At 34.7% G+C, this 27488-nt stretch overlaps 1 protein-coding gene across 8 annotated transcripts in view; it reads right to left on the bottom strand.

Annotated features, from left to right (window-relative positions):
- The window catches only part of ADAMTS6 (ADAM metallopeptidase with thrombospondin type 1 motif 6), a 160150-nt gene that overhangs the window by 14825 nt on the left and 117837 nt on the right, over positions 1–27488 (bottom strand). For 7 of the 8 annotated variants that reach the window (XM_090132549.1, XM_090132552.1, XM_090132550.1 and 4 more), the window contains 8 exons: positions 24818–24920; positions 23638–23771; positions 23395–23518; positions 22109–22189; positions 17079–17242; positions 15843–15981; positions 3830–3959; positions 1108–1312 (listed from right to left, as the gene is read on the bottom strand). In XM_090132549.1, the coding sequence (XP_089988675.1) occupies positions 1108–1312; positions 3830–3959; positions 15843–15981; positions 17079–17242; positions 22109–22189; positions 23395–23518; positions 23638–23771; positions 24818–24920 (1080 nt within the window). Of the gene's footprint in view, positions 1–1107; positions 1313–3829; positions 3960–15144; positions 15234–15842; positions 15982–17078; positions 17243–22108; positions 22190–23394; positions 23519–23637; positions 23772–24817; positions 24921–27488 lie in introns of those variants that run through there. The other variant, XM_090132556.1, reaches the window with a different exon arrangement.

The following is a 27488-nucleotide window of genomic DNA, read 5'->3' as shown; positions in this document are numbered from 1 at the left end:
ATATACAAATGTACAGATACATAGACTTCAAACTAAAATAGGAAATCAGAATGTGATCAGGATTCATTTTTTTCTGATGAATAACAGCAGGAAAAGAAGGGTTCACTGCAGATAATAAAAGCAAATAGGTATAAACTAGCATGGAATGGAATTAGAGCACTTCTTGTAACTCTAAGAGTAAAATTCAGGAATACGTTTCTGGTAAGAAGTATAAAAGCCCCAAATAAACTAATTCTAAGACACAATTTAATTTATTTATGAAAGTAATTATTTAGCTGCATTTGACAGCAGGGATGTAGACAGGACATAGCTCATAAGTACTTGTAAGTGCATAGAGATAACTTGTAAGTACTCCAAAGGCTACTTCAAGATAAAAAGAGATGTGGCCTAAGAGTTCAGAAGAGCATGAATCTGAAAAAGCATAAAAGCATTTTTGCACTGTGATTTGCATATGTTACAGTCCCATTCAATTATATCACAGATCAATCTGTCTTCTTAAAGCTGCACATAGTAACATACTTCATATTTAATATTTGAATCAATGGCATGTCTTGGTTTATGCTGTAAGAAATATCACTGTTTTTAACAAAAGACACTCTTTCTTCAACTGAGGGAATAACAGTTTTCACATCTGTTTCTTAAGGCATGTTGTTAAGAAAGGTGATGCTTTACATCACCATGGTTACTTCACAAAAAAACTAGCAGTTTACTTTGGCTTTTGATATTGTAAATTCATCAATTCTTCTCTTCAGCTATTCACCTGTTCGAGAACCAACAGAAATGCAGTTTTTTTCTTTAAGAAAATCATGTGATAGCAAACACTTTTCAAATATTTTATATTTTGCTGCTTCCCTGTATTATACATTTTTTTCTATTATGATTAATAACAACTGGTCATAATTATCTGACAAGATAACAGAACTGAAAACCCAGAAAAAAAGAAAAAAAAATTATGAATGACAAAAACTGGTTCAATAATCCAAGTGAATCAAATTTTGAATTTTTTGTTAATACTTCATGTGGTGAGCAGCAGTGAGTAGGAAATGTACCAATATTCATTGATTAGAACTCTTGTCTTATAGAGCTAAAATAGCAAAATTTCCTTACTTCTGACCAGTCCAAAGCGACCCATTGTGGGGGACAGGACTGATTGTTACAGGGCTCTTTCTCAATAGGCCGGTGTGTTAAACAGTTGGTATTGTCCAGTGTCTCTTCCTCAGAAGGTCCAATCTTTCTGATACAGAGAACTGTTCGTGAACGCACTCCTCCATCACAGGTCTTACTGCATTCTGACCAATCTCCTATAAACCATCTGAATAGAAAAAGTTAGGAAAGTCTATTACTGCATGTCAGAAATTGAGTAGATTATTGCACAAATCCAGAATACAAATAGTTTTGTCTATTATCACTGTTAACAGTACACCTACTACTTATAGTGAAATTAAGTAGAAGCTTACAAGCTTTTTAATTCATGCCTCACTGCAATCGTATCTTCCAGTAAACACTATTTATTTTTCTAGAGCTGCAATTTCCAACCTAGACTACAGTAGTTAGAAGGGAGCATTGGGCCTGACAAAACTTCAGTTATTTAAGTAGATTTCCACTGGAATTGCATGAAATTACCCATTTGAAAATGGTCTTCAATTGGAAATGTTTGTGAACTTCTGTTGCAGGTTAAAGAATATGTTATAAGCCAAGATACTTGCCTCTTATATATAATTGCAACAATTGATCTTAGAATTGGCCTGTCAGAGATTATTTTTCATCTGATTATGAATGTTATCACATGCTGCCAACATGCAAAAAATGTCAGAATTGGCAGTTACTATGGATGCTTGTGGAAGTGTGCTTGGAGCAGCGTCATCAAATGTCATTGTCTGAAGCCTCATTCAAAAATATGTGTTGCCATCACCATTTTGTTTTACATAAATTATTCTATTACGAACATGGATCAACACAACTTTTTTTTTTTTAATTTCTTTTTTTGCTGATTTTGAGGCAAGTCATAGATATGTCATATTCTGCTATTATTGCAGTGAAAGAGAATCCATTTCTGACTCTCTGCTAACAAACTAATGCTTTTACCATGGCAGGGATAACTAGAAGCTTTTTAGAGCTTTGGAGAGGCTATATGGTTAATTCTTAGCTGGCACTATGATTTGCTCACATGCATTCTCAGATACCTTCTATGTTTATATTCTATCATAATACAGTACTATTCAGTTTTTAAGGAAAAAAGCCTATGAAACAATCAGTAAGATCCAGAGATAGTCACCTGTATATTTTCTTAAAATCTGAAACTTTAGATGTTACCTACTTCAATGTGATCAAATGTAGTCTTCACTCCTGTTAGGAGCCTCCAATATAATCTAACTGGCATTCACTCAGGAGGAGGTACATAAGCTTTTTCATTACCATAGTTTTTGGTAATCACCAGAAGGAAACTGGAATTGTGTTAAATAAGAAAAGTATTTAACTACTTTGTTTAAGAAGTAAGCCTTACTGACAAATTTTTCAGCCTTTTTTTTTTTTTTTTTAAGTCAGCAGGGGAGGGGAATGTTAGAATAACTTTTAAAACTGTTTTTTAGATGTGACAATTTGTTAATTGCTAAGGATAAGGGATGGGATAGAGATGCATTTTGTAAAAAGGAACTGATCAAATGTTACAACTTCTGGAAAAGAATGTAACAGCTTTACTTCTGAATAGATACATGAGATAGGAGGAGTAAGTCTAGAAGACTGCCATCCTGCAACCCAAGCATGAGTTGATAGATTAGGAAGAAACTGGCTTCATGAATTTGAATGCATTGTAGTCTTGTTTCCTTCTTCCTACTGTCTTACATACTACAGTCATACAGTTTTTTAAAAGAGATTGCAGTATTTCTTCGCTATGTAATATCTGTACTAGTCAGAATTAATTACTTTTATGACCAATTACAGTATACATACAGAATATCACCAGACTTAACCAGAGCTTGTAGAACACCACACTCCCATTTTTTCCATGTTTTTTAATTTCAAAAAGCAAGAAGGAAATGTTGCACATATGCTGAAATTATTTTCCAGTGCAAAACATCATGGTCATTCCTAAACCATATTTGTAGTAAGATTGAACTATCTTATAGATTTATTCTTGCCAAATTTCCTTCTTGAACAAATGAGTTGTTGTGTTTTTAATTATTGCAATATATAGCAGACAGATAACCTTAAAACTAACCAAGCACCTAATCCTAAAGGCATACATTACTGTATGACACTAAAAATCACAAAGATAAATTTGCTTTGCAAAACTATTACAAGTAAATAGTTTGGTATACTAACCTGTTTCTCTGTTTACTGTTTTCCTTTTGAAGAAGACAAACCAAATTTTAATATAACACACCTAGAAATCTGGCAAACATTTACTACATCCTCCTCAGTGTGGGAAAGTTAACCTCTCACCTCAAAATTCTTCTGTCATGAGTGCCATAAGACTGGTCTCCAATTCTGTTCCCAGCACTATTCACCACACCTGACATTTTAATAAACTACTTCACTAGCATTTTTTACTTTTCTTTTACAGTATTGTCAAGTTCAACAAGTTTCACTTGTTGGACACTTGTTCAAACCTATGTTTCTCAGTCAAAGACCTCTTTGAGGTGAAAAAAAATGATTCCAGAGGAACAAGAGGCCTTAACCAAAATCTAAAATAAAATATCCTGTCTAATAAGACTGAATCCTCATGCTAGATCAGAATTTTGTTCTACATTTGATCGACTGGATTTATTATATATTACAAAGGCTTTTCTATAAATGCAAGACAGATACATCTTAGTGATCATAAACTTACTCAGGTGGGCAAGGCTCAGTGTTGCAGGCTCTTTGGTTTTCTGGAGGCTTACTGTCAGGATCACAATAATTGTTTTGTACAACAGAGTTGTCATCCAACCTTTTACACACCACCTCTTGTTTCTGCACACCTTAGGATAAAATTAAACACCATTAATTAATCATTCTTACTGTTCTGCTTGTTGAGTAGAAGTATGTTTCACCTACTAATTATAATTCCCACTATCCCACTTGAGCAGGCTGAGTGCTTCTGGGATGTGAATTCCAACTGACTCAGTGTCCCCTGACCACAAAGAATTTTTCATTTTCTTTTAATTTTAGGCCACCTCATTGAGAGAGGATTTTAAATTGCTGTTGTCTTCTAAAACAAAGAGAATATATTTATAGATTTACTGACAGATTGTTTTTATTTGTGTACTGCAAAAAATCAGTTTTCCATCTACCCCTCCCTCATAGTAAAAGACACTCTGATTTCCAAAGAAAATATCACCAAATAGAATGTAGACACTGTTCAATGCAGAATTCTTGTCTATGGACTCTGGTTTAAAATAAAACAACAATCTGGGATACAGTGTTACATTTTCACACATGTCATCCTAGAAACATTTTCTTCATTAAAATAATGAAGTATTATTCATTCTGAAAGATGCAGTTTGTCTTGTGAATGCTCTTTTTATCTGGCACTCCCAGCTCCTCTCCCATCATGTTAACTATCAACAGACAGTTCAGATTTCATTGTTATTTCCAAACCATAGTGACCTATAATTGCCAAGGCAGCAGTCATTACAAGATAACACTTCAAGCAGATTTTCCTATTTTTAGAAAACAGAATATAAGGAAAGACATTAAAGAACCACTGTCATATGACAACAGCACAGCTCCAAGTATTGTTGTAAACAGGTACACGGGGCTTTCTCTTTGTTTCTAGAACTAGTTGTGGACAACTGTGGATCTTCAATTTATATGCAGTTCTTAACACAGGTAGTTACAGTACTGAGATAACAGGATTGTAGCATGATACAAATAGAAAAAAAAGCCTTAAATCTTAAAACAGAAGCAATTACTTAACTTTTTCCAAAATCTGAAATACACACAAACAAACAGGGATTAAAAAATCCTGGCTTAAAATATCTTTCAACTTACGTTACAGTCCTCTATCTTCATTTTAAGACAAATGTTTCATAGAAGGCAGATATGCAGTAAAAAAAATAATTATATAAACATATTTTTCAGACAGTAAACAGTCAAATAAAAACATGGAAATTAGTTCTTTTTCTGATTTTAAACTAGTTAAACAACTTACCTTTCAATTGCTTTTTTTCTTATCCATTATGAATAAGAATCAAATCTTTGGTTCCTAAAATTAGACCTATAAGGAATTTTGTACTTACTTCCAACAGTGAGTCAAGCATAGCCTTGAGATGCTTGAAGTTCAGCCCATAAAGCATCCTGCTTGGCTATGAACAGAAATCTTCCAGTCTAAGCACACAGGCATTGTGTCTATGATGTTAGGACACATGGGATGTGAGACATATGTCTCTCTGACGTTACACACAAAATGGAAACCTCATTTTTCAAAACAGTCTTGAGGATGTTATTCATTTCCTCAAGAAGCTGCAGATCCAGCAGTATTAAATTTGAGCATACAGTATTTCTGTGAGGTGGTTAATTTAGTCACTCAGGGTGGCAAGACTGCAGTTTCAAAACAATAGGTTATTTCTAGTTTTTATTCAATTACAGACTAATGTGAAATACATAAACAATCTTCCAAGTATGACCTGCCTGTGCTATGTGAATGTCTTATCTGCTGATTACAGATTAAGTCTCTTTCTTTTCTTACTGACAGTGGTCCCATCAATCTCGAATCTCTGACATCACTGTGGCCATGAATGCCCATTAAAAAATATTCCCTTTCCCTGTCATTCCAGACACTCTGACTATTTTGTGGCATACTTTTCCGGAGATGTATTCCTAGCTGAAATAACTTCTGAAATAGGGAATTGCTATTTAATATAGAATTGCCATTGCATCCTGAAAAATAAATGTAGAAATTCTTATGTAACTACAGAGCCTTGTTAATTCAAATACTTTCAAGAGTCCGCAGGCTGGATCCTAAAACATGTAAAAATGGTCCTGAACAAATGTGTATATTCCAAGCAATCAGGAGATGGGTTAGATAGTATCACTCAGGATGACACTTCCTATAAGCAGCCTGTTTAGCAGGTGAGAACTTTGTGTATAAGCCCTCAAAATCATGTGCCATTTCACCTCACCTCACCTCAAAATCACTAATCATTACAGACACCAAAGAGACCTAATGCTGGAGTTACCACAGTCCATAAATTCCTACTGCAGGGAAAAGATACCTCCTTTTTGTTTTCAGCCACACATAACCTTCACAAAGCAGGCATTCTAAATCAAGCTATAAATGTCTGACATCTCAAATTATCCACGATAAGCATCACAGTCATTTAAATAAAGGTTTATTTATTAAAATATAGTAATTTGAGATGTGCATCTTACAGGTAAACCAGGTACAAATCAGCTTCTCTCATTTTTCCTTCTTTCTACACATATCTGGATGCCACACCACTATACAATTGCAGGCACAGTGAAACAGTGCATAAAGCTGCCACTGTTTTCCAATTGCTTCTTACCGACACAAATTTATACAGGTAAGCTAAAACAAAAATACCATCTTCTGAAAGATTTCTATCTCCATTTTTCCATTACTTCTCAATTTATGAGTTGTACTAAAAAGTTAGTCCAGCTGAAGTTAAAAAATCATTAGCATGGGGGGCTCACTAGGCCTTCCCCACAGCTACTGATATTCAGATATTCATGAATAAAGTATCAAAGATATTAAAGATCCACTCAGCATTCTCAGCTGCTAACATTTTCATTGGAAGAAAGGCTTAAATTCAGTGCGATATTACACATTAAATAAACTTGGAACAAAGGAACATACAAGTAAAAGCAACACTCATCTTTATTTCTAGGAACCACTCGTTCATAAACTGATTAATCTCCAACTTAAAATTCTGGTAGTTTACTCTCTGAAATTCATACCTGTAACTACTACATACTACATTCATTAATTGCCAATTAACACTAATTTTTAAAGTAAAAACAGTATTTTAGTTTAAGTAACTATTCTGTTAATAGAATAAATTGTAGTCTCTGAAGTGGATGCACCATTCCTTTGGCCAAGCTGTCACTCCTGTGCATCCATTCACACTTCAGTTCATTATGCCCACAATACAAATTATGCCCAGTATTCCATAGGAATTTTACTAGTGCCTTCTCCAATGATCATGAATACAACATGTGATATTAATTCCAATCTTTCCCATATGTCTCCTAGCACTCCTATCAAGCAAATTTCGTTAGAGCTTTCAATATTTTTATGCTACCATCAGAATAAGAGAAACTGAAGTTGGAAGTCATTACAGGTTCTTTAAGATGCATAGAAAGCTTAATGATTTTTGATCTTGTAGTTCACATTTTAAGAGCACTTCCCATCTACTGATCTTTTCTAATTTTTTATTATTCGTAACTAACAAGAAAAACCTTCCAAATTCTAGATGAATGAATCTACTACACTTACTTAGTCTAAAAAAGAAGTTATATATTACAATAAATCCAGCTGCTAAAGCATGACCTTTCACATCACACTTAACCTCTCTTCTCAACGATTTCTAGATCTTTAGTAACATTTTGCTTCAAAATTTCAAATCTGCTAGAATTTCAATTTTATGAGATTTTTCTACTTATATACACATACAGAAATATAGTAATAGATGATATTCTTCTCTCCTTTACTAATACTATGTAAAGACATACTAAATGTAGAAGGAAATAGAGAAAAAAAAACTTTACTAGGGTAAAGATTTCTCCCTATAATTTCTCCATTAGGTCGATGTCAAATTTAAATATTTGAGAACCCATGAGAAGATGACTCACTTTAAATTCTACTATGTAAAGATTGTAGCTTTAAGACATAGCCAACAGAGGAGATAATTAAAATCAGATTTGAAAATCTGAGTAGTAGGATTATTTATTTTGAAATTTTCTACTCAAATTTTACTATAAGAAGGAATAAGATTTCCATTGTTCTAGACCATAACAGGTCTAGAACAGGTATTGTTAATAAACTGGCACTGCTAGCTGGCAAAGAATTTAAGTTCAACTTTGATGGAGCTTACCCCTTTTTTTTAACAAAAAAGCCTTAGCTCTCTTGGTGGCTAATCCAATAGCACTTTGAAGAAAACAACAGCATTTTCTTCAAATAAAATTGCTTAAAAATTAGAATTACATACTTTAGAATCAGGCATTTTAATGAAGCATACAATTCTATCAAAAATATTTAATAAATTGCATAGATATTAATGTTATGACTTCACTAGATTTCCTACTGGCACATTTCCTTCCAGCTCTGGCTAAAAACTGTCAGCCTCAATAAACTTATTTCTGAGGACTGTGGAACTAGAAGGTATTCTGAAGCACTATGAAGACAAAGTATCATTACGCTTAGCTTAAAAAAAAAGGAAAGAAAAATGCAACCAGACAAGTTATTTATTGAACAGTGGTCAGGTATCGTATCACTCATAAGCATTTATCACTATTCACTCATGTGGTGAAGAACCATTAATCAATGCCAGCCAAATATTCAGTTTTTAAATATTCTGCATCATCTTACCACATAGTATGTGATCTGCGATACCAGAAACACACGTGTAGATTAAGGAAACATTACATCACTGCTGTCTAATTAGTATTATTTAAAATAATATTTCAGAAACACAATTCAGATTCTAAATTCAAAACAACAAAAAGAAATGGGAAAGCTGGAAATGCAATTTTAGCCAGACAACAGCTACAACGTAGTTAAGCCCCGTAGACCTTGAAAAAATATTTTTAAATTACTTGCTTTAGGAATATATGGTCTCTCTTCAAATAATCTAAAAAGCATAGCTAAACAAGTTAATTTAAACTCCTGGAGGAATAATTACAAGGAATTCAACAGAAACACTCTACTTTCAAATATACAGATTTATGATTTATAATAAAAGACATAAAATGTCCTCATGACTGGTCAATGCAATTCTAATAGAAAACAAAACTTCAGTGGTTTATTGACCATACTCTCCAGAGAATTGAGATGTTTTGCAGATTTCAATTCATAAGGAGTCTGCATGACTTTCAGCAGCCAAATTTTAAATTACGTGGAACACACTTTACTGTCAAATTAAAACTGCAGGCATGTAAATGTTCTATCTACTTTTAAAAGCAATCCTCCAAAACTGTGATTTGCAATTGTAAATGTTAATTATAAAGGTGCCAGCACTAACACATACTGAATCTTGCATCACAAAAACTATTGCATGCTGGTTAACCCAGACATACTTTTTGAGCTCACTCATCAGGTCACAAGATGTTCATCACAGAGCCAAACTCACATTTTCCCTGATGAGGACAAGTATGTTTTATTTGTCCAAAGGTAGTTTCACAATTCATCTGAGGGCATGAAAGAAAAATGCAGTAGGCATCGTACTATAAGAGTCACCATCAGAAAAGGATCCAGACAGCAACCAGCTTACTTACAATAACAGATTGAGAGAAGTTTTGTTTGCTTGATTGTTTGCTTTTTCAAATGAGTACATAACACATTTTATTCATCCGGAGATGAACTTTAACAGAATAAACAAAATCAAAATCAATACTTTGGGTACTTTGTAAATTCCAGATAATAAACGCTGTCATTTGTGGCTAGATTTTTATTAAGCCTGAAATGCAATGGATTGGATTGGACTGGATTGGAATGGAATGGAATGGAATGGAATGGAATGGAATGGAATGGAATAAAATAAAATAAAATAAAATAATAAAATAAAATGACTGCACACTTATTATGGTCTATTCTTAATGTAAACAAAAGAGAAAATATACAGGTTTTTTTTTAATCATCTGTTGGATATTTTTAAACAACACCATCAGCTGTACACTTCTTTGTTAACAACATCTACATCATAGACTTGTGCTTCGGAAACTACAAAGTATCATATAAAGAATGACATGCTTAAGAGTAAACTACTATTCTGTGATTTCTAAATTATAAATTTCGCCCTTTTCTATTACAGCTCTTTTTATTTCCCTTTCCAGCACTCATTTTATTTGCTATTTATGTGTGTTTTAGTTTTTCCTTTCTTGGATTTTCTTGTTTAGTTAATAGCTTTTCTTGTTTACACTTCAATAATTAGGTCATTAAAATAGCCTTCTGTTACTGTCATCAGATTTTTCTGAATTTCACTGACCACATTATCAAGCCAGTCAGGCCTTCTAAATCCCAATAGTGGTCTCCCCTATTCTACTCTTTTCTGTCTAGATAAACTTGCACTCTACATGCTGATATTCTCTGGCATTGTTTTGCTGAAGTCTTGTCTAAGTCCAACTTCAGCTTACAGAGGTTCTGCACTATATCAAATAGATGGGTGAAGCAGAAAAAAATGTACAAGCAATTGTAAGAGATACAACAGATGGCACTGTGACCAGCAATGTTTGTTCTCTCATTCAGGAAGTCTATTACAACCTGAATAGCCATGGATTTTAACCTAGAAATATCTTCCCTTCAAATACAGCACAAATTATAATATCGTAAACAATGTGTTTTCTTATTTACAAGACAAAGCTATATTAAAGTTTGAGGGAAAGATTAAGTTTGTATCCATTAACTAAAGACTTGTAGAAGCTAACAAAAAAATTTCCTTCCAAGATTCCCAACTCAGAGCAGAAAAGTTATCAGTGCATTTTCAGGGAAGAAAAAAAAAAAAAAAGAGTTAATATGGACAATTAATGAAGTCCAGTTCTGCACAATGCTCCTGGAGAGAAAGAACTGGATCAGAAATGATAGATACTAAAAGGCAGATAATAAAAATGAACAAACATATGTATTCTCAAACTACATCTGAGTACATGAATCTGGTAAAAGAAAAGAGCTTTTTTAGGTACCTGGTAAATCCAAAGAACATGTTTTCAGAAAATCTCAAGAAATATGAAAGTGAAACTCAGATTTTTGAGTCCACTGATTTCAGGTGTTCATGGGAGTTTTTGTAATACTGTATGCACACCTCATGAAATTATTTTCATGACATGCTTCAGTGCTCAGACATTCCAAGGAGGTATCCAAATAATGATGAACTGATAATTACTGAGTGTGTAATATACACTGCAAGCTCAGTATCACATGAGAGCCATACAAGTGAGGCAGACAAGGAATCCAGAGTTCCAGCACATTTATCCATTGTAAGCACAAAAACCTCCTCCTCCTTCTTTCTATAATTCCTTTTATAGCATGCTCCTTCTACAGCATGCTTTTCCTATTCTGCAAAATGGTTACAGGTTTGAGAACAGAGGACCTGTATTAAAAATTGAAGTGCTTTTACTGTTCAGAAGCACAGCAACAATAAACATTGAGATAGAAGTCCACTGAAACAGACAGCATGTTATCGTTTAATTAATGATTGTAGGTTCATACACAGACATAAAATTGTATTTAAGCCAATAAATAAAAAAGCACCAATTGCTTCTCTGCTTGCTCCATGGCTCTTGACTGCTCCAGTAATCTTTCTCCAAAACAAGGCCTACAAGCAGCCCTAGGAATTACTGAATGCGGAGGACTGCTTTTACTTTATTTCAAAATAGAGATATCATAAAGACTGGAAATATACAAAACTGTAAGTATACAAAGCTTCAAAATTATCTGAACCTCACTATGCCAAAATACTGCCCTAGTCTTTGTGCTAGATACTTTCAATCCAAAAATATATGTCAAGTAATAACTATATCTTATGAGTCATGGACCTGGAAAATGTTACGAAATTCAGATACAGTCAGTCTGATTTAGAGAGAACTAGACTTGAGTGTGGAGTGAAAACGAAAAGAATATTGAAGATGCAAGTACAGGCTGTTCCCCTGTGCTTAAGATGAGCCAATAGGGAAGAAGACCAACCTGGCTGAAGAGGAAGTTGAGACTCCAGGAGCAAAAGACAGTTCAACACCTTTGGAAGAAGGGTCAGGCAACCCAAGAAGAGTATAAGGATGTTGCTAGGGTATGCAGACAGAAAATCAGATGGGCAAAAGATCAGCTTGAACTTAATTTGGCCACCATTGTTAAAGATAGTAAATAATGTTTTTACAAATATATTAACAGCAAAAGGAGAATCTTCCTCCTTTACCAGACAAGGCAGGGAACGTTATCACCAAGGACAAGGAAAAGGCTAAGGTTCTTAATGCCTTCTTTACTTCTATCTTTTAACAATCAGATCAGTTATCCTCAGGGTACTTAGCCCCCTTAGCTAGAAGATGGACAGGGAGCAGAATAAATCCCCCACAATTCAGGAGGAATCAGTTAGAGACCTGTTATTCCACCTAGTCTGTCTCAAGTCTATGGGACCAGATGGGACCCCGAGGGTGCTGAGTGAGCTGGCAGAAGTGCTTGCCAAGCCACTTTCTGTCATTTATCAACTGTCCTTGTCAACACTGGAGGTCCCAGATGACTGGAGACTAGCCAACATCACAGCCATCTATGAGAATGGTTGAAAGAAAGATCAGGTGAATTACAGCCTGACAGCCTGATCTCAGTATTGGGGAAAGTTATGGAAAAGATCACCTTGACTGTGATCACAAAGCATTACAACTAAGTTATCAGGCCTAGCCTACGTGGGTTAATGAAAGGTAGGTCCTGCTTGAACAACCTAATCTTCTAAGACCAGGTGATCTGCTTGGTGGATGAGGCAAAAACTGTGGATGTAGGTTGCCTGGACTTTAGTAAGGCCTCTGATTCTGCCTCCACAGTATTATCCTGGAGAAGCTGGCAGCCAAAGGCTCAGACAGGTGTGCTGTTCGCTGGGCAAAAAGCTGGTTAGATGGCCAGGCCCAGAGTGTGATGGTGAACAGAGTTAAATCCCGTTGGTGACCAGTCACTAGTGTGGCTGGCCATGTTTAATATCTTTACTGATCATCTGGATGAGTGGATTGAGTGCATCTCATCTGCACATTTGCAGATGAAATCAAGCTGGGAGGAAAAGCTGTGCTGGAGAGACCAGAACTGGATGCAGAACTCCAGGTGAGGCCTGACAAGGGCAGTGTAGAGTGGGAGGATCACCTCCTCTGACCTGCTGGCCACACTACTTTTAATGCACCCCAGGATCCCACTGGCCTTCTTGGCCATCAGGGCACACTGCTGGCTTATGGCCAACCTGTCTTACCAGGACCCCAAATGTGGCACTAAGGGACATGGTGGTTTAGTGGAATGTTGGTGGTGGGTTGATGGTTAGAGTAGATTATCTCTGTGGTCTTTTCCAACCATAACAATTCAGTGATTATATGAGCTAGTGTGAGACACAGCCTAAGGATCAGAAAATGGCCCCTGCTCATCCGCTCCCTGTATCACAGAACAGCCACAGAAAACAACGTAACATTTCAACATCTTCCTTAATTTTGTCATATTTTGTCTTCTAAATACTTGCAAATTTGATATTTTCTTAAGATAGCTATTTCCTATAACATACACCTAGAAAAAGGACAAAAACATCTGTACATGTTCTGAGATGGATGGAAGTTACATTAATTCTTATCAATTTAATATCTTATTAATTCTTATTAATTTAATATCAAGATTCTTGATATGACAGTGTATCTGGCTCTACTTCATCACAAGTTTTCCCGGATCAAGATGGAATATGGTATGATCAAACTTTTAATACCTATGCCCTACAATTCAGATACACCAACTACAATTAGAGAAAGAGGCAGAAAAAATGTGATGCTTTTGACCTATTCATGGTCTGTTCCACAAGCATTATATGATTATAAAATAAAAACCAATTTCCATACTAGTATCCCTCACACATATGCACTGTCATTCTTTTTTTCTTTCAGTGATACATTCTTCAACTGTTAACAATTTTGTTATCCTTTGATTTAAAGAAATCTTCTAAAGACAGAATTCAAGTGAACTGCAGTAACTGACTTCATAATGAATCCTACTGACACAAAGCAAGCCATGCTGTGCTTTCATTTGTAAGATTTCCCACATTTCATATTCATACTAGTCAACTTTTCCAGTTCTGCTGTTTCTACAAACTTTTATCTCTTTTATTAAAAGTTTTACAAAACTTCTTTTTTCCCTATTCATCTCCTTTTAAAAATTTTGTCTTCTTTTGGCATATGGCAGGAGGTGTTTCATAAACTGAGAGAAATAAAGGATACACATATGAAGAAAGCAGATCCAGGTTTTCAGCATGAATTATAGCTACCTCTTCTAAAAATTTAAATGAAAATAAGTATCACAGTATATTCTCATACTAAGCAGAATGAAAGGAGAGAATGAAAGGAGCCTGGTTTAGACACAATAAGCTACTGAAGAACATCTTTCAAAAATAAGTTTCAAATGATTAATAAATGCATATAGTTATCAGAGATTCATATACATTTCATATGTAATGATAAAGATAAGAAGAAAATTTCAAACTAGTTTTATCTAAACAACTGCTTACTCATTTTGAGCCAATTATTTTTTCCATTGTATACTTTCAAATCTCTGAAATCAACTATGACCTGCATGACACAAGACTCACAGATAAAACATTGTGTCTATCTAAATCAGTGGAGTTTTCCTATGACTTCAAATGGCTCATTAACCCATCATAAAAATGGGATTTGGTGGTACCTGTAAAGTTCTGATATATGGAAATGCACCTCCCCACCACACCTCTCCCTTCAACAATCTAAGATCTTCCTTTTCTGACTAGAATCACAGTGTTGAAATATCAGTTAAAACAGCAGTCTGTCATCTATTTGAGTATGAGAATCCTACAAATTAAGAACAAAATACTGGAGAAATTTAGCAACTCCCTCAACTTTGTTTCAAGACTTCCTATTTAGTTACACAGAATAGGATTTGTACTATCCTTTCTGTCCTACCTATGCTATTCAAATTGCTGTATTTAAACTGCAAGCAACGACTAACAGTCACAGCAGGATCCATCAGAAAGATGAGTCAAAATGTTTCTAAACATGAATATCTCCAGTACCCAGAAAGAAAAGAAAAGGACAAATATTTCCTCCAAAGTATCTTTAGAAAAACACAACTATTTCCTAATTTGCTATGGTCAGTGCATAGCGCAGTAGAAAGCTGAAATTCTGAGGTCAATTTAACTTTCTCTTCTGTGTCTTGTGAAATTAATATATATTGGTGATGATGTATTCAGTCTCCAGAGAGAAGAAAGATACTGTTCACACAGCACTTCTACTCACCAGTCCATGCAGCAGCAATGGTGTTGGCTTTGAAGAAAGCCAACTGTTCTGCTCTCCCAGCCAGAGGTAAAGAATTGCATTGGTGGCCACTAGAGGGAGGATTAGGAATATAGTAAATGGTGGGCAAAAGGTACCCATGATGAATCACATGGGACAACCTACAAAACCCCCGTTGCTGCCAAAAGGCAACAATTAATACATACTGCTACGGGCTGGGAAGTATAATCCAGTTCTTATAATCTCCTACAGAGGAGTTGCCAGTATGTGTCCTAAACTTTAGTGGCTGGAAGATGAGAGAGCTGACTAGAATGTGTGAAGAATATGTACAAACATACACAGATATATCCCTTTATTTACGGTTGCTTTATTTGCCTTCTGTTTTTAATCTCCTTACTAAAACTTCTGATGTACTTTACCAAGGAAGCTCCTGTGAAAAGCAAACATCACAACTTCAAGAGAATCTCAGAAGAACCACCAACAGACACACTCTGTCAACATATACTGCATTTAACAAAAAACATCTGAATATATTAAATGTACTGGAAAACAACAAAATCCGATGAGATAAATGTTCGTTCTCTAAAATAAGGTCTGAGTTATATCTGGAAGAAACATTTTTAATTAGTTACCTACATAATTAAGTAAGAAAGAATATCTTGCAATTCAGCTTATCTTGTAGCTTGGCTGCCTGGTCTTACCTCCAGCACAAGTGGCAGAACATTCTGACCAAGGCAGATGATTCCACGCAAAGCCAACTTCATTGTCTCCACTGCCAGTACGAGAGATGGGAACATTGAATTTATACCTTATACCCAAATTTTGTTCCTGTAGCAGAATCTGAAGTTGAAAACAATGGGTTATATCATTAGAAGAGGCAAGCAGAGTGTAACTATAGTGACATTAATAACACAAGACATGTTGTGTCTTGTGAAAGGGAAAAAAGTAATAAAGGAGGCTGCAATATTTATTTAAGATATTTCCAAAACAATCTGAATGAAATTGTTAAATGTACACAAAAGATATTATTGTATAAACTGAACTTTACCTTATTTTCCCTTTGACATCGTAACTACCTAACCTCCGTCAATTTTTTATCCTTGACACAATAACCCCAAAGAAGCCAGTGTTCATAAATTAATGTCTTCATGGAAATGAATTTCATAACCAAATCATTATTTGAAGTAAAAGTTAATTACATCACTGTGCAAATATGCAGTAATTATCACTGTTAACTAGTTAACTGTTAACTAGTTAAGAATCTAGCCCTCTCCTTGCTTTTATTTTTAGTGATTTATAACAGTAAAAATAGTAACAGCAATACACTGTTGCTGAAGTTATTGTTTTTACTGAATACATTAGTTAAAACTGGTGGATCCTTTAAAGGAATATCAAAACTATCACTACTGTCATTCACTGCATTTGTTATAGATGACAGAGTAATAATCATCAAGACCTTTTGTCTACCCAGTTTGGTGACTATACTGCACTTACCGCTTTCCCACCTAACATATACCAGTCTTAGATTATTTCTCTCTCTTTTTTTTTTTTTAATTTTAAATACAGGTCAAATTATTCTCATCACTACAGAACTGTCAGTAAAGAAAAAAGTTACTGTATTCATATTACACATCAAGCAGTTCCATCTAACATAAGTACACAGAAATGCAACACATATCCAATTTAGAATTCCTTCTGTAGTACATTTAACATACATGGGGTATTTTCTGTGATATTTCCCAAGGCTCTTACAACTTTATCACTTTTTCATCTCAGTATCTGCATATCAGTTTTGAAAGATAAGGAAACTTAATTAAAATACAAATGCAAGACCCCAGCATGGTCTGGGACCTACTTTGATTTTATTCATGGTTTTATGTTTGCTGATCACAAAAATCATATTTCAAATTTCATACATATATTAAATATAACTTTACCATGACTATGAGATTTTCTGAAGTAGGGCCTAGAGCTTCCAGAGATTCTGGTTCATCTGTTGGCCTCTTGTAATGGAAAGCTGTTCCAGCAACATCAAACTTTCTTGGCCAGTCAATAGTCCAGGCACCATTAATATAGTAGTCATCCTCTTCAGATTTTAGAGCTTAAAAAAAAATACAAGCCACCTAAAAATTGGAAGCAGCATTTATAATGGAGAAGCCATTGCAAATTAGCCTACTAATCTAGTAGAAGTATATGAGTTTCAGCTCCGTACCACTGTTTTTTCAAGATAAACCTTTTTCTTTAGCCCTGATCAAAATATCCCTCAAACAACTTGGCAAGACTTTCTACCATGATCTCCAATGTGCAGGTAAACTTTGCAGATATTGGATGGCACGCAACAGAATGCCTTGTGCTGTTATACATAAGGTGTTGTAGTTGGTTTGCAACAATCCCAGATATGTGTACCGACTGAAAGAAAAACTCACTGGGAGCAGCCCTGCTGGGAAGGACTTGGGGATTCCGGCCATTGAAAAGCCAGACTAAGACAGCAGTGTGCAGTTGCAGCCCAGAAGCCCAACTGCATCCTGGGCAGCATAAAAAGTGGGGCAGCCAGCAGGGCAAGGAAGGGGACTGTCCCCTCTGCTCTAATCTCATGAGACCCCATCTGGAGTAGTGTCCAGACCTGGGTCCCCCAGCAAAAACAGATCAATCTAATCTTTTGATTAAGATATTGTATGTTGGAGCATGAGACTGGTACCTCATATAACATCCTGAGTAGAAAAAAAAAGAAGGAAGATTGAATTATGCTACCTATCAGATCTTACTTCATTGTCTTTGCACACTTTTTTTTTTCCTTCTTAGAACATAAATCCAAGACATTTCTACTACAAAATCAAATATTAGTTATTTTATCTGCCAATATATTTTATTACTATTGATTTGCATCCTTAAACCATAAATATACTAGATAAGAAATTTCTTAGCTAACTGCCTAAGTAGGCTATACAAGCAGATACTCATCAAAGACTTAGTATTTGATATTTTACCAGTAATACGAGATTAATTTTCGAAATACAAAAATGACTTTGTATCTTAAGGCAGACGTTTTGTTAATTAGATACTGACTCCTTGACTTGAAGCAATAATGAAGGTTATAGACTTATTCATCATTTATATTTACTTTCAATTTAACAGTATTTGAGGCAAAACAATGGGTGGAAACACAAACAGCAGTGCTTTTTTTTGAGACAAAACACACATTAACTTTACTATACAGAATTTTACAAACTCATTTCATAATCATAAGACAACTTAGGATCAAGTTTTGCCACCTACTAGATTAGTTTGCCCAAGGCCCCATCCAGCCTTGAACACTGCCACGGATGGGGCATCCACAGATTCTGTGGGCAACCTGTTCCATTGCCTCACCACTCTCACAGTGGAGAGTTTATTCCAAATAACTTATCTAAATCTACCCTATTTTAGTTTAAAACTGTTGCCTCTTGTCCTATCATAACTTCATATAACTATGTTGAAGCTGAACATTAGTATTTCACCGGTGGTCAGACTTCCCTATAGTTAAAATTTCTAACCATTTTGCTTTCACAAAATCTGGATTGATTAAGAGAGGATCATGGGATCTGCCAGAGTCACCAAAACATTAAGGTCTGTCTTACTCTAACATTTAATACCAAACCTTTTCTTGTCAGTACATCTAGTATCTACTAACAGCAAATAATGAGGTAAGTTCTTACTTCTATTACTTCAGACGTATCAATGAGAACAAGTGTGATATATAAATAAGCGAAGGAGAAAAAAATGTCTTCATACATAATTAATCTTTCCTAAACTCTATTCTATGAATTATATGTGTGTTATACACAATGCTTTTTTACCTGCCTGTCTGCAAAGCAAAAATGTATTTGCATTCTGTGAATGGATTTGCTTAATGTCAGTTTTTATACATAGGTGGAGGCTACGCAGCAGTGAATAGTATTCCAAAAATATAATTATATGACAATGATGAGGCAGTGAGGCAGTGACATAATTATTAGCATATGAGAAAGAAGGAACAAGTTAATATCCTAATCAAGAAATTTGTGAGAATGTGAGAACGCAGGAAACCCATGGGAAATCAGAACACAACACTCTGTTGCAAAGTAGAATAGAAGTGAAGATGTCAAACTCAAATAAATCCAATTAAGGAAAGACAGCAGCTCTTCTCAGCATATATTTTTTTCAGCAGATCTGAAAAAAAGGCAATTTTGCTGTTGTTTATGGACAGATTGGTTTAAAAAAACAGATTACTTATGCAGCCACAGAAACACGTGCTTGTAGTGTCACAGCACAAGAAGTGATACTGGTGCAGAAATAATTAGTCTGAGGCAGGGAGCATGGAGAACAGAGGTACTAACTGAGCTACCTGAGGTTATCAGATATCTAACTGCTGACTCAATTTAAGGTCAGGGCTTGCAAAACAACTGGATCATAGTCTTAGTCTGAGACCCCTGACTAAAAGGAACAGAAAAGTACTGAAGCCAGAGCTACAGGGGAGCGGGTTTTTTTTCATTTCTTTTTTTCTTTTTTTTTTCTTTTTTTTTTTTAATTTCCAAATTGAGAAATTGATTTTTTTGACTGTGGTCACTTATTTGGCAGCATGCACATAAAACAAAACATAATAATATGTGTAAATGGTTATTTTCAGCTGAATCAGTTCTCTAATCTGGTTCATGGTGTGACCACAAAACAGCTGCTCCAAAACAAGAGAGAACTCCATAAAGATGAGGAGAGAGTTGTGAAGTAAACATTGCTATAGAAGAAGCATCTATAAAACAATACCTTGAAGTATGTATTTTAACACAATAAATTCGTTTTTAACTGCCATCATGTTTCTATAGCTCTTTAGGGAACAGACAAATTACAAGCATTCCTTCCCTCAAAAACTGGTGATTCTAAAATAGTGACCTTGCTCACATTCACAGTACAAAACATTCAAAAAAAAATGAAACAGTCTCTTGACTTTATTATCTTACATTAGCATATTGCTAATGTAATAAGCTCCCTTGAAAGGTGTAAACACAGCAAAGTAGTAACAGAGATGAATGCCCCTGGAATCAGCTAGGGCATGTGAGGCAAGAAGCGAGGTAGCAAGGAAGGGCCTGAAACTTGGGAACACCCTTGAAATTGTGAGAAGCACACTGGAAACGTATTTTATCTTATCAGACCTGTGATCAGATTAAAAACCACAAATATTACCTATAATGTCCATTTGAGCTAAAAAAATTGACATTTTTCATTAATTTTGATGCTGAGGTTACTGACATAAGTGCAGTTCCAGATCATATTTCTCTGTTAATAAATTAGAGGAGCAAAAATCTTAACTGTACTAATTGAAAGTTATCTTCTTTATTCTCTTTTATCACCTCTGTTTTCAGTTAGCCTTGGAATCAGAACCCAAGTGTCTTAATGTGATCTGTATATTAAATAGGACATTAATATTGGTGTAAATGTCAATATTACATAACATTCTTTTTTGAAAGCAACTGTGAGAGGATGCATTTAATGCCTCTCCCATCAGCTCTGTGTCAACGGTCAATATAGGATACACAAGCAATCTTACAGACATATTATGAATTGGGAGAATGTAATGCTGAAAAAATGGTAAGTGCTCTTTATTCCTGCAGTACTGAATGTTACTATTCCTACAGAATGGAGGGAGACTGAAAATCTGAATTACATGACTGTGGGAGCAGTCCGAAAAAAAAAAAAAGAAAGAAAAAGAAAAAAAAGCAACCAATAGTAAAAGGTACCGTTATCATCAATATAATACATTTAGGAACAACTGCACCTTAAAGAGTAATTACCCTTTAAACTAAAACTTACATGCATTTATGCATTATTTATTTATATATACACAAATTATCTATTTATATATTATTTATGCATTACTGATGCAACACATCAGTATCATACACATAAACTTACATTAGTACAGAATGACTAAGCAGCACAGACAGTTGCTATTAAGTCTATAAAGGTAACAGGTTCTGGTTGTGTTAATCTGCTTCCCGTACAACTGATCAGCTCTCTACATTATTTTTGATTAAGGAATGCTCCTGCACTACTGTGAACTGAATGCTATGTAAACCAGCATATATAAACTCTGAGAAATGCATGTTCAATTTTGAGGAAGCCAGATTGTACATACTAATATTTAAAAAAATGGAAATGAAATTTAACACAATCTTAAAGAAAACAAAGGATAATCTGGATTAATTTAATTTGAATTTAATTCTGTGCTTTGTGACAGGTTTCCCAAGTGATCTTAATAAAGCACAAACTTTTTCCTGCATGTAATTTTCCTATCCATAAAAAAATGCAGAGCAATAAGTTGCTACAACATAGTAATATAGAAACACTGTGGAATTAATATAATACACTGTCTTAAGATACGGAGGCAGTATGATATCATCACAGAATGCCTGAAAAGAATGATCTGAAAAGATCATATTGTTCCAACCTCCTGCTGTGGGCTGCTCATGGCCCCAATCAACTTGACCTTTAACACCTACAAGGATGAGGCATCCACATCTTCTCTGGGCAACCTGTTTCCAGTATGTAATTCATTAGTATTTAAGTAACTATTGCTGTTGTTGAATAAACATTCCAATAATAAGATTATATTTTAAAACAGTCCCCTAAAATGAGAACCTTCCTCAGGAGGAAGACACTAGCTCAGAGTGGGGCAGTAGATCACTTTAGGGATCTTCATCTACTCTAGCTCCAAGTCTTACTGGCCCGATTTTGTGCTTTAGTCAAGGAGGAATGATGCATTCCATTAGCTCCACTTGGGAGAATGCAAATGCATCCTAACAAACTGGATGTTTTTTAGGCAGTTGCCACAGCCTAAAAACTACAATTCCCTCTCATCCTTCTACTACACGTATGGTTTGGTCACACCAGAAAACTGTACCTTCAAGTCACATCAAAACTTATTTACATTCTGCTATTTAAAACATGCTCTTACCAATGTAGTTCTTGGACACTGCCACTTCTCTTATTTCAATGTGCACCGAACCTCTTGGAATTTGAATCACTTCCATGTAGCCTACGAGAAAATGGTATATTTTTTTCTCATTATATTATATTGGTCATGAAATTAACCATTATTAAATTGTTTACAATTTAAATCTAGTAAGAAATATAGGATTCAAACATACTTGAACATTCCACTTCATGTGATATAAAGGAAACTTTTTTGATTTCACACAGATTTTAAAGTGGTAGCAAAAATGTAGTACAAATTTATGTATTCATTTTTTTAAATGCTAACAAAGTACTTTCAACATTGTATCGCAAGTAACTAATGTGTAAAATGATCATAGAATCATGGGATAATTCAGGTTGGAAAGGACCTCAGACAGTCACTTAGTCCAACCTCTTTTGGGCAACTGAACCACTGCCACATGGGGAAAATGTTTTTCCTTCCATTCAGGTAATGTTTTGTCTTTTTTTTTTTTTTTTTTTTTTAATAGTCATTGTTTCTGCTCCTTTCATCAAGTCATCTACCACCTACCATGAACAGCCTGGTTTTGTCTCCACACTAACCTCCTCACAGGTTTTGGAAGGCTGATACCAGGTCCCCATGAACTATCACATCTCTAGGCAAAATAAATCTAATTCCTTCAACCCCTTCTCAAAAAATATTTTTTTTTCAGCATATAATTATCTCAGTGGTTCCTCACTGAACAGAACACACTGCAGTGCATCAATCCTTTTCCTACATTTGAGAATCCAAAACTGACTCAGATGCACCATTAATAAAACTGACACTGCCAACAGTAGTATTGTTTTTTTTAAGCTATGTTTTCAGCTAATCGTCCATACATATTCTCCAACTTCTTAATAACATTAACTCAAGCAACTCTTATGGATCCTTTCCATTGTAAAATTTCAAGTATAGTCATATACATGATTATCACATATGTGGAATATTGCATTCCACTATGCACGTTAAAATCATTCACATAATTTCTTCTACCAAAGCACTATAGCAAAACAAAACAAAACCAGTCTCCGAACAGTCATTTCTTACTAAGTGCATTCAAGATTATGAAAACTCAATATTTCAGTAATAAAGGATATTGCTGAATTTGACATAAATCCAAACCAATACATTAAAATAAAACAATTAGGCAAAAGGAGGCAAAGTGAGTGAGTGACTAGCAGCAATCTTATAATGGAAACCACTGAAGTATTGTTTTTCATTTAACAGCTATCTAAATGCAACAGAACAGACATAAACATGCATACCTCCTCTGGGCAATGAATCATTGAAGAAACCTTCAATGGCTTCACATGTACTCCCATCTCCTCCACAAACACGACATCTATCTTCCTTAGCATCAGACCCCAAAATATTATCACAACCTACATGCTAAGAAAAAATATTTTAACAACATGATGGTTTTTTGCAGCTTTATCTCCACTGTTTGATAAAACACTTCACTCAAGTTTAAGACATTCAGTTCTTTTTATCTACTCTAATTCTGATACCTTGCATTCTCCATTGATACAGATATCCAGTGAATCAGCATTGCACTGAGTCCCATCTATTACTGCAGGAGCACGTTCAGTGTAAAAATTATAACCTTCAGCCAAGCAGTTTAATGCACATGGTTTAACCCCACCTAGACAACAAAAGTGAAAAAAAATAAGAGTTTCTGAAAAAATAATGTACTTGCATAAATTGATCCAAAATGTATGATCTTATCTTACATTTTTCACATGTAGTATAGACACCTTATTTTACTTTCCATTACCAATTTACTTACTTGACTCTTCTTTTCTTTGCAAAGAGGATTATTTCTTATAGCAAGATGCAGCAAAGTTGGATATCTACAAATGGATTCTATTATGTTAACATAACCCTAATGATTATTAAGTAATTTTAAGATACTATTTCAGCAGCATTTGACAAACACGAATAAGAAAAGAACGTAGTCCTAGAAATAAATCAGGGTGAATTTCAAAAACATCAGATTATTTCAGATAGGACTTTCGTCTACATGAAATACACTATCACTGGGATCATGTGATCCCAGAGGTCACCTCTAGGATTTCCATCTAAAACAAAACAGCAAATAAAACCATTCAATACAAAAACAAAGGGGAAAAACAGAACAGAAAAAAAGTATTCAAAGGATGACATAATAACTTTGAACAATATGCAACTAAACTTGATTAAACTGCTCTAAAAAGAGATTTTAATTCTCTTCCCTACTTCAAAAAATACCCTTTTTATTTTACAGTGCAATTATACAAATCTCATGTTTTTAAAGTAATCTTTGGAGATTCTGTGATGCTTTTTCCCCTTTCTCCATTTCCCACTATACTCAGCTCAATTAAGGAAAAATTTATTGAGAAGTTTATTCTCTTATAGATAAATTATGTAATCTTTAATTCTATCGCACTCACAGGTGAAAAAGGGCTCTGTATTTTAATATAGAGTCCCTATAATGATTCTCTCAAGCTCTTTTCACATTAAAAAAAATCCCTGTTAGAATAGTCAAGGCTCTTCTGTAAGGTTTTAGCAGCTGACAAAAGGTTAGAAAACTTAACCTAGGTTATCATGTCTTCATCAGAAGATTTTAAATAGAGACACTACTTTCTGTATAAAATTCATGCATTTTTGAATACTTCACATATGATAATGTTTTTCAAAGCTACACATTACCTCCAGTGTAGGGTTTCCAGTTATAATACTTTCCACGGAAAGGCATATTGTCAAAGTCTGCACATTGTTTTTCTCGAAAGTCACGGGCCCCTGCAGGACATGGCTAAAAAATACAGACCAAAAAAACATTTATTCATTCTGAATATAAAAATAAAAAGAAATGCTCATATTACAAATAAAAACATTCAGAAGACTAGGAGGTGGTTCTTTGCTTTATCTTGTGGCTCTGATTTTGACACTTCCTTTATTTCTTTGTAATTTAAGTGCCTATTTTGCAACTTTCAGCTGGCTTGAATTGTATTGAATTATTAATTTAAAGAAAGGTAAGCATGACAACAGTTTCCATAAAACCAGAAAAACAAAATCTTGTCAACCTATGCTTCTTAATTGATTTGTCTGCTTCCTCCTTATAAACATACATATAAAAAACAACTGAAAAAAAATTAAAGTCATTCTGGTAAGAGTTCTTGTCTCAGATGTACTATATTAAGTAGCTGCACTGACATTTGTTGTTTGAGATATTGAGAAAGAAATTATAACACTTTCTATCAGACTATTATCATCTTTGCTTACTTGCAGCTTTGAAAAAAAGTATTGCAATAAGCTAAGAAGAGACTAGATAACATGTCTGGTCCTGACTCTAAGCATTTATTAAGACATAAAAACTGATTTCACTTCAATTTTCACTACTACACATTTCCAATTACAAAACTAAGAAACTGTTTTCTTAGTTCAGAAGAAACTGAATTCTTTGCTATTTTTTTGCTAATTTTTCATGATCAAGTTCAAAACAATAATGATGATCCTGAACACACCAAGAATTCACATAGCATGTTAAACATTGCTATCAATGTTTAAGTAGCAGCTATGATTTCAAGTGCCATGAGACAAAGTATTTGAAATACAAATTAAAATCATTTTTAGACTGAAAGAGAAAAGAAACTGTTTGACAGAAATTAGAGTTGTGCATAAATATTACTATTTTATGAGCAACAGAAGAGTTCATTTCATGGCAGTTTTACTAGCCTTCCTACATATATCTAAGTCAGCTAGCACTTTTCAGGAATCTCAAATGCAATCAAGTGAAATGGTCTGTATAAATGTGTGTGATAAAAATCTGCGACACAATGCAAATATTAATAATTATAATTCTCACATTAATCAAGCTCCTACCATAGCCAGCCCAGAGCACTATGATTCACAAACTACAACAGTTTTCTCCAATTTCGAACATAAATGAAAATACTGGATACTAGAGTCTTATAATTTTAAACTGCCTATAATTCTCTACTATCTCTATTTAATTAAAAATATATTTTTGAAAAAAACTTACTGATTAAAAATGTACTTAAAAGTACTTTTAAGTCAAGTCTTTGAATTTCTCATAACGAAAATAAAAATAATTGGAAAAATATACAAAGTAAAAATACAAAGAAAAAAATCATTGGTAACAATTATATGTGCTGTTTTGTCTCTTATTCTTCAAGTATTAGAAGGAACTGTCCTGACTTACTGCAAAGTCTGCAATCAAATCTCATCTGTACTTGTCAATACCCACGACTCTTCAGTTCCACGTGCTAATTTGCATGGCTATTATTCCCCCTGCACAGTTACCTTTCCAAGTTAATTAAACTTCACTGCAAAAGACATCATGAAACCCTTTTTATGAATAAAATTATTGTAATCTGATTTTTGAGATGCAGTCTTACTTTTCTTTTGGTGTTGATATTGGATGTATTTTGAGGCAACATCATAAATTTCAATAATAATCTGGATGATGGATAAGAGCACATACTCAGCAACTCTGCTGATGATAGACAACTGAGATGAATGGCTGATAATACCAGAGTCATGTTGGTACACAGAGACATCTCAAGAAGCTTGAAAATGGTCCACAGCAACCTCAGCAAGTTCAATAAAAGAGAAACACAATGTCATGCACGCAGGGAGGAACACCCCCATTAACCAGTTACATGCTTGTGGCCTTCCAGTCAAAAAGGAGCTTTACAGAAAAGGAGTCACAGCGGAAAAGTTGAACACAAAACAGTGTACTCTTACCACGAGGAAGGCAAACATAATGGGCTGCATTAGGCAAGGTACTGCCAGCGGTGACTACCTTCCCTTCTTTTCTGCACTGGTGAGACAAATTTTGCCAAGAGAGCTTGTGCAATCTCCATTCCTGGAGATAGTCACCCAGGTCCTGATGAGCAACCATCTCAAGGTTTGTGCAAGTAGGGATAGACAAGACACACTCCCGCAGCTCCTTTCAATCTCAGTCATTCAGTTACTCTATAAGCAAAGCCTTTCCTTTTGATCATCCAGTTTCTGCCACTGAATTTAAACTGCTAATATCACTGCTTTCTCTTTCTTAAAGACAGCTTTGGTAGTCTGACAGAAAAACAGCTACGCGCACTCGCATGCTTAGCCTGGAATCTTACTCCTCACCAGAGTGGCAGGCAAGGCAGGCAATACCTGGGAACAGTTAAATGAACCATGGGAACAAAGCTATTTATCCTCTACACTTAGACAAAACCATGGCCAATAAATGAATGCCCTATTCTGAGAATGTTATATACAGCAAGTCTGGGGGCAAATTTTTATTTTTAACACCACTATCTCAACTTCCACCATTTCTTTCTTTTCTCATGCTGTTACAGAAATAACTGCTTTC

Source organism: Phasianus colchicus, chromosome Z, assembly GCF_987193195.1.
Source record: "Phasianus colchicus chromosome Z, bPhaCol1.hap1.1, whole genome shotgun sequence".
NCBI lineage: Eukaryota > Metazoa > Chordata > Aves > Galliformes > Phasianidae > Phasianus > Phasianus colchicus.
The sequence above is the reverse complement of the archived record's forward strand: the minus strand, read 5'-3'. Positions and strand labels throughout refer to the sequence as shown.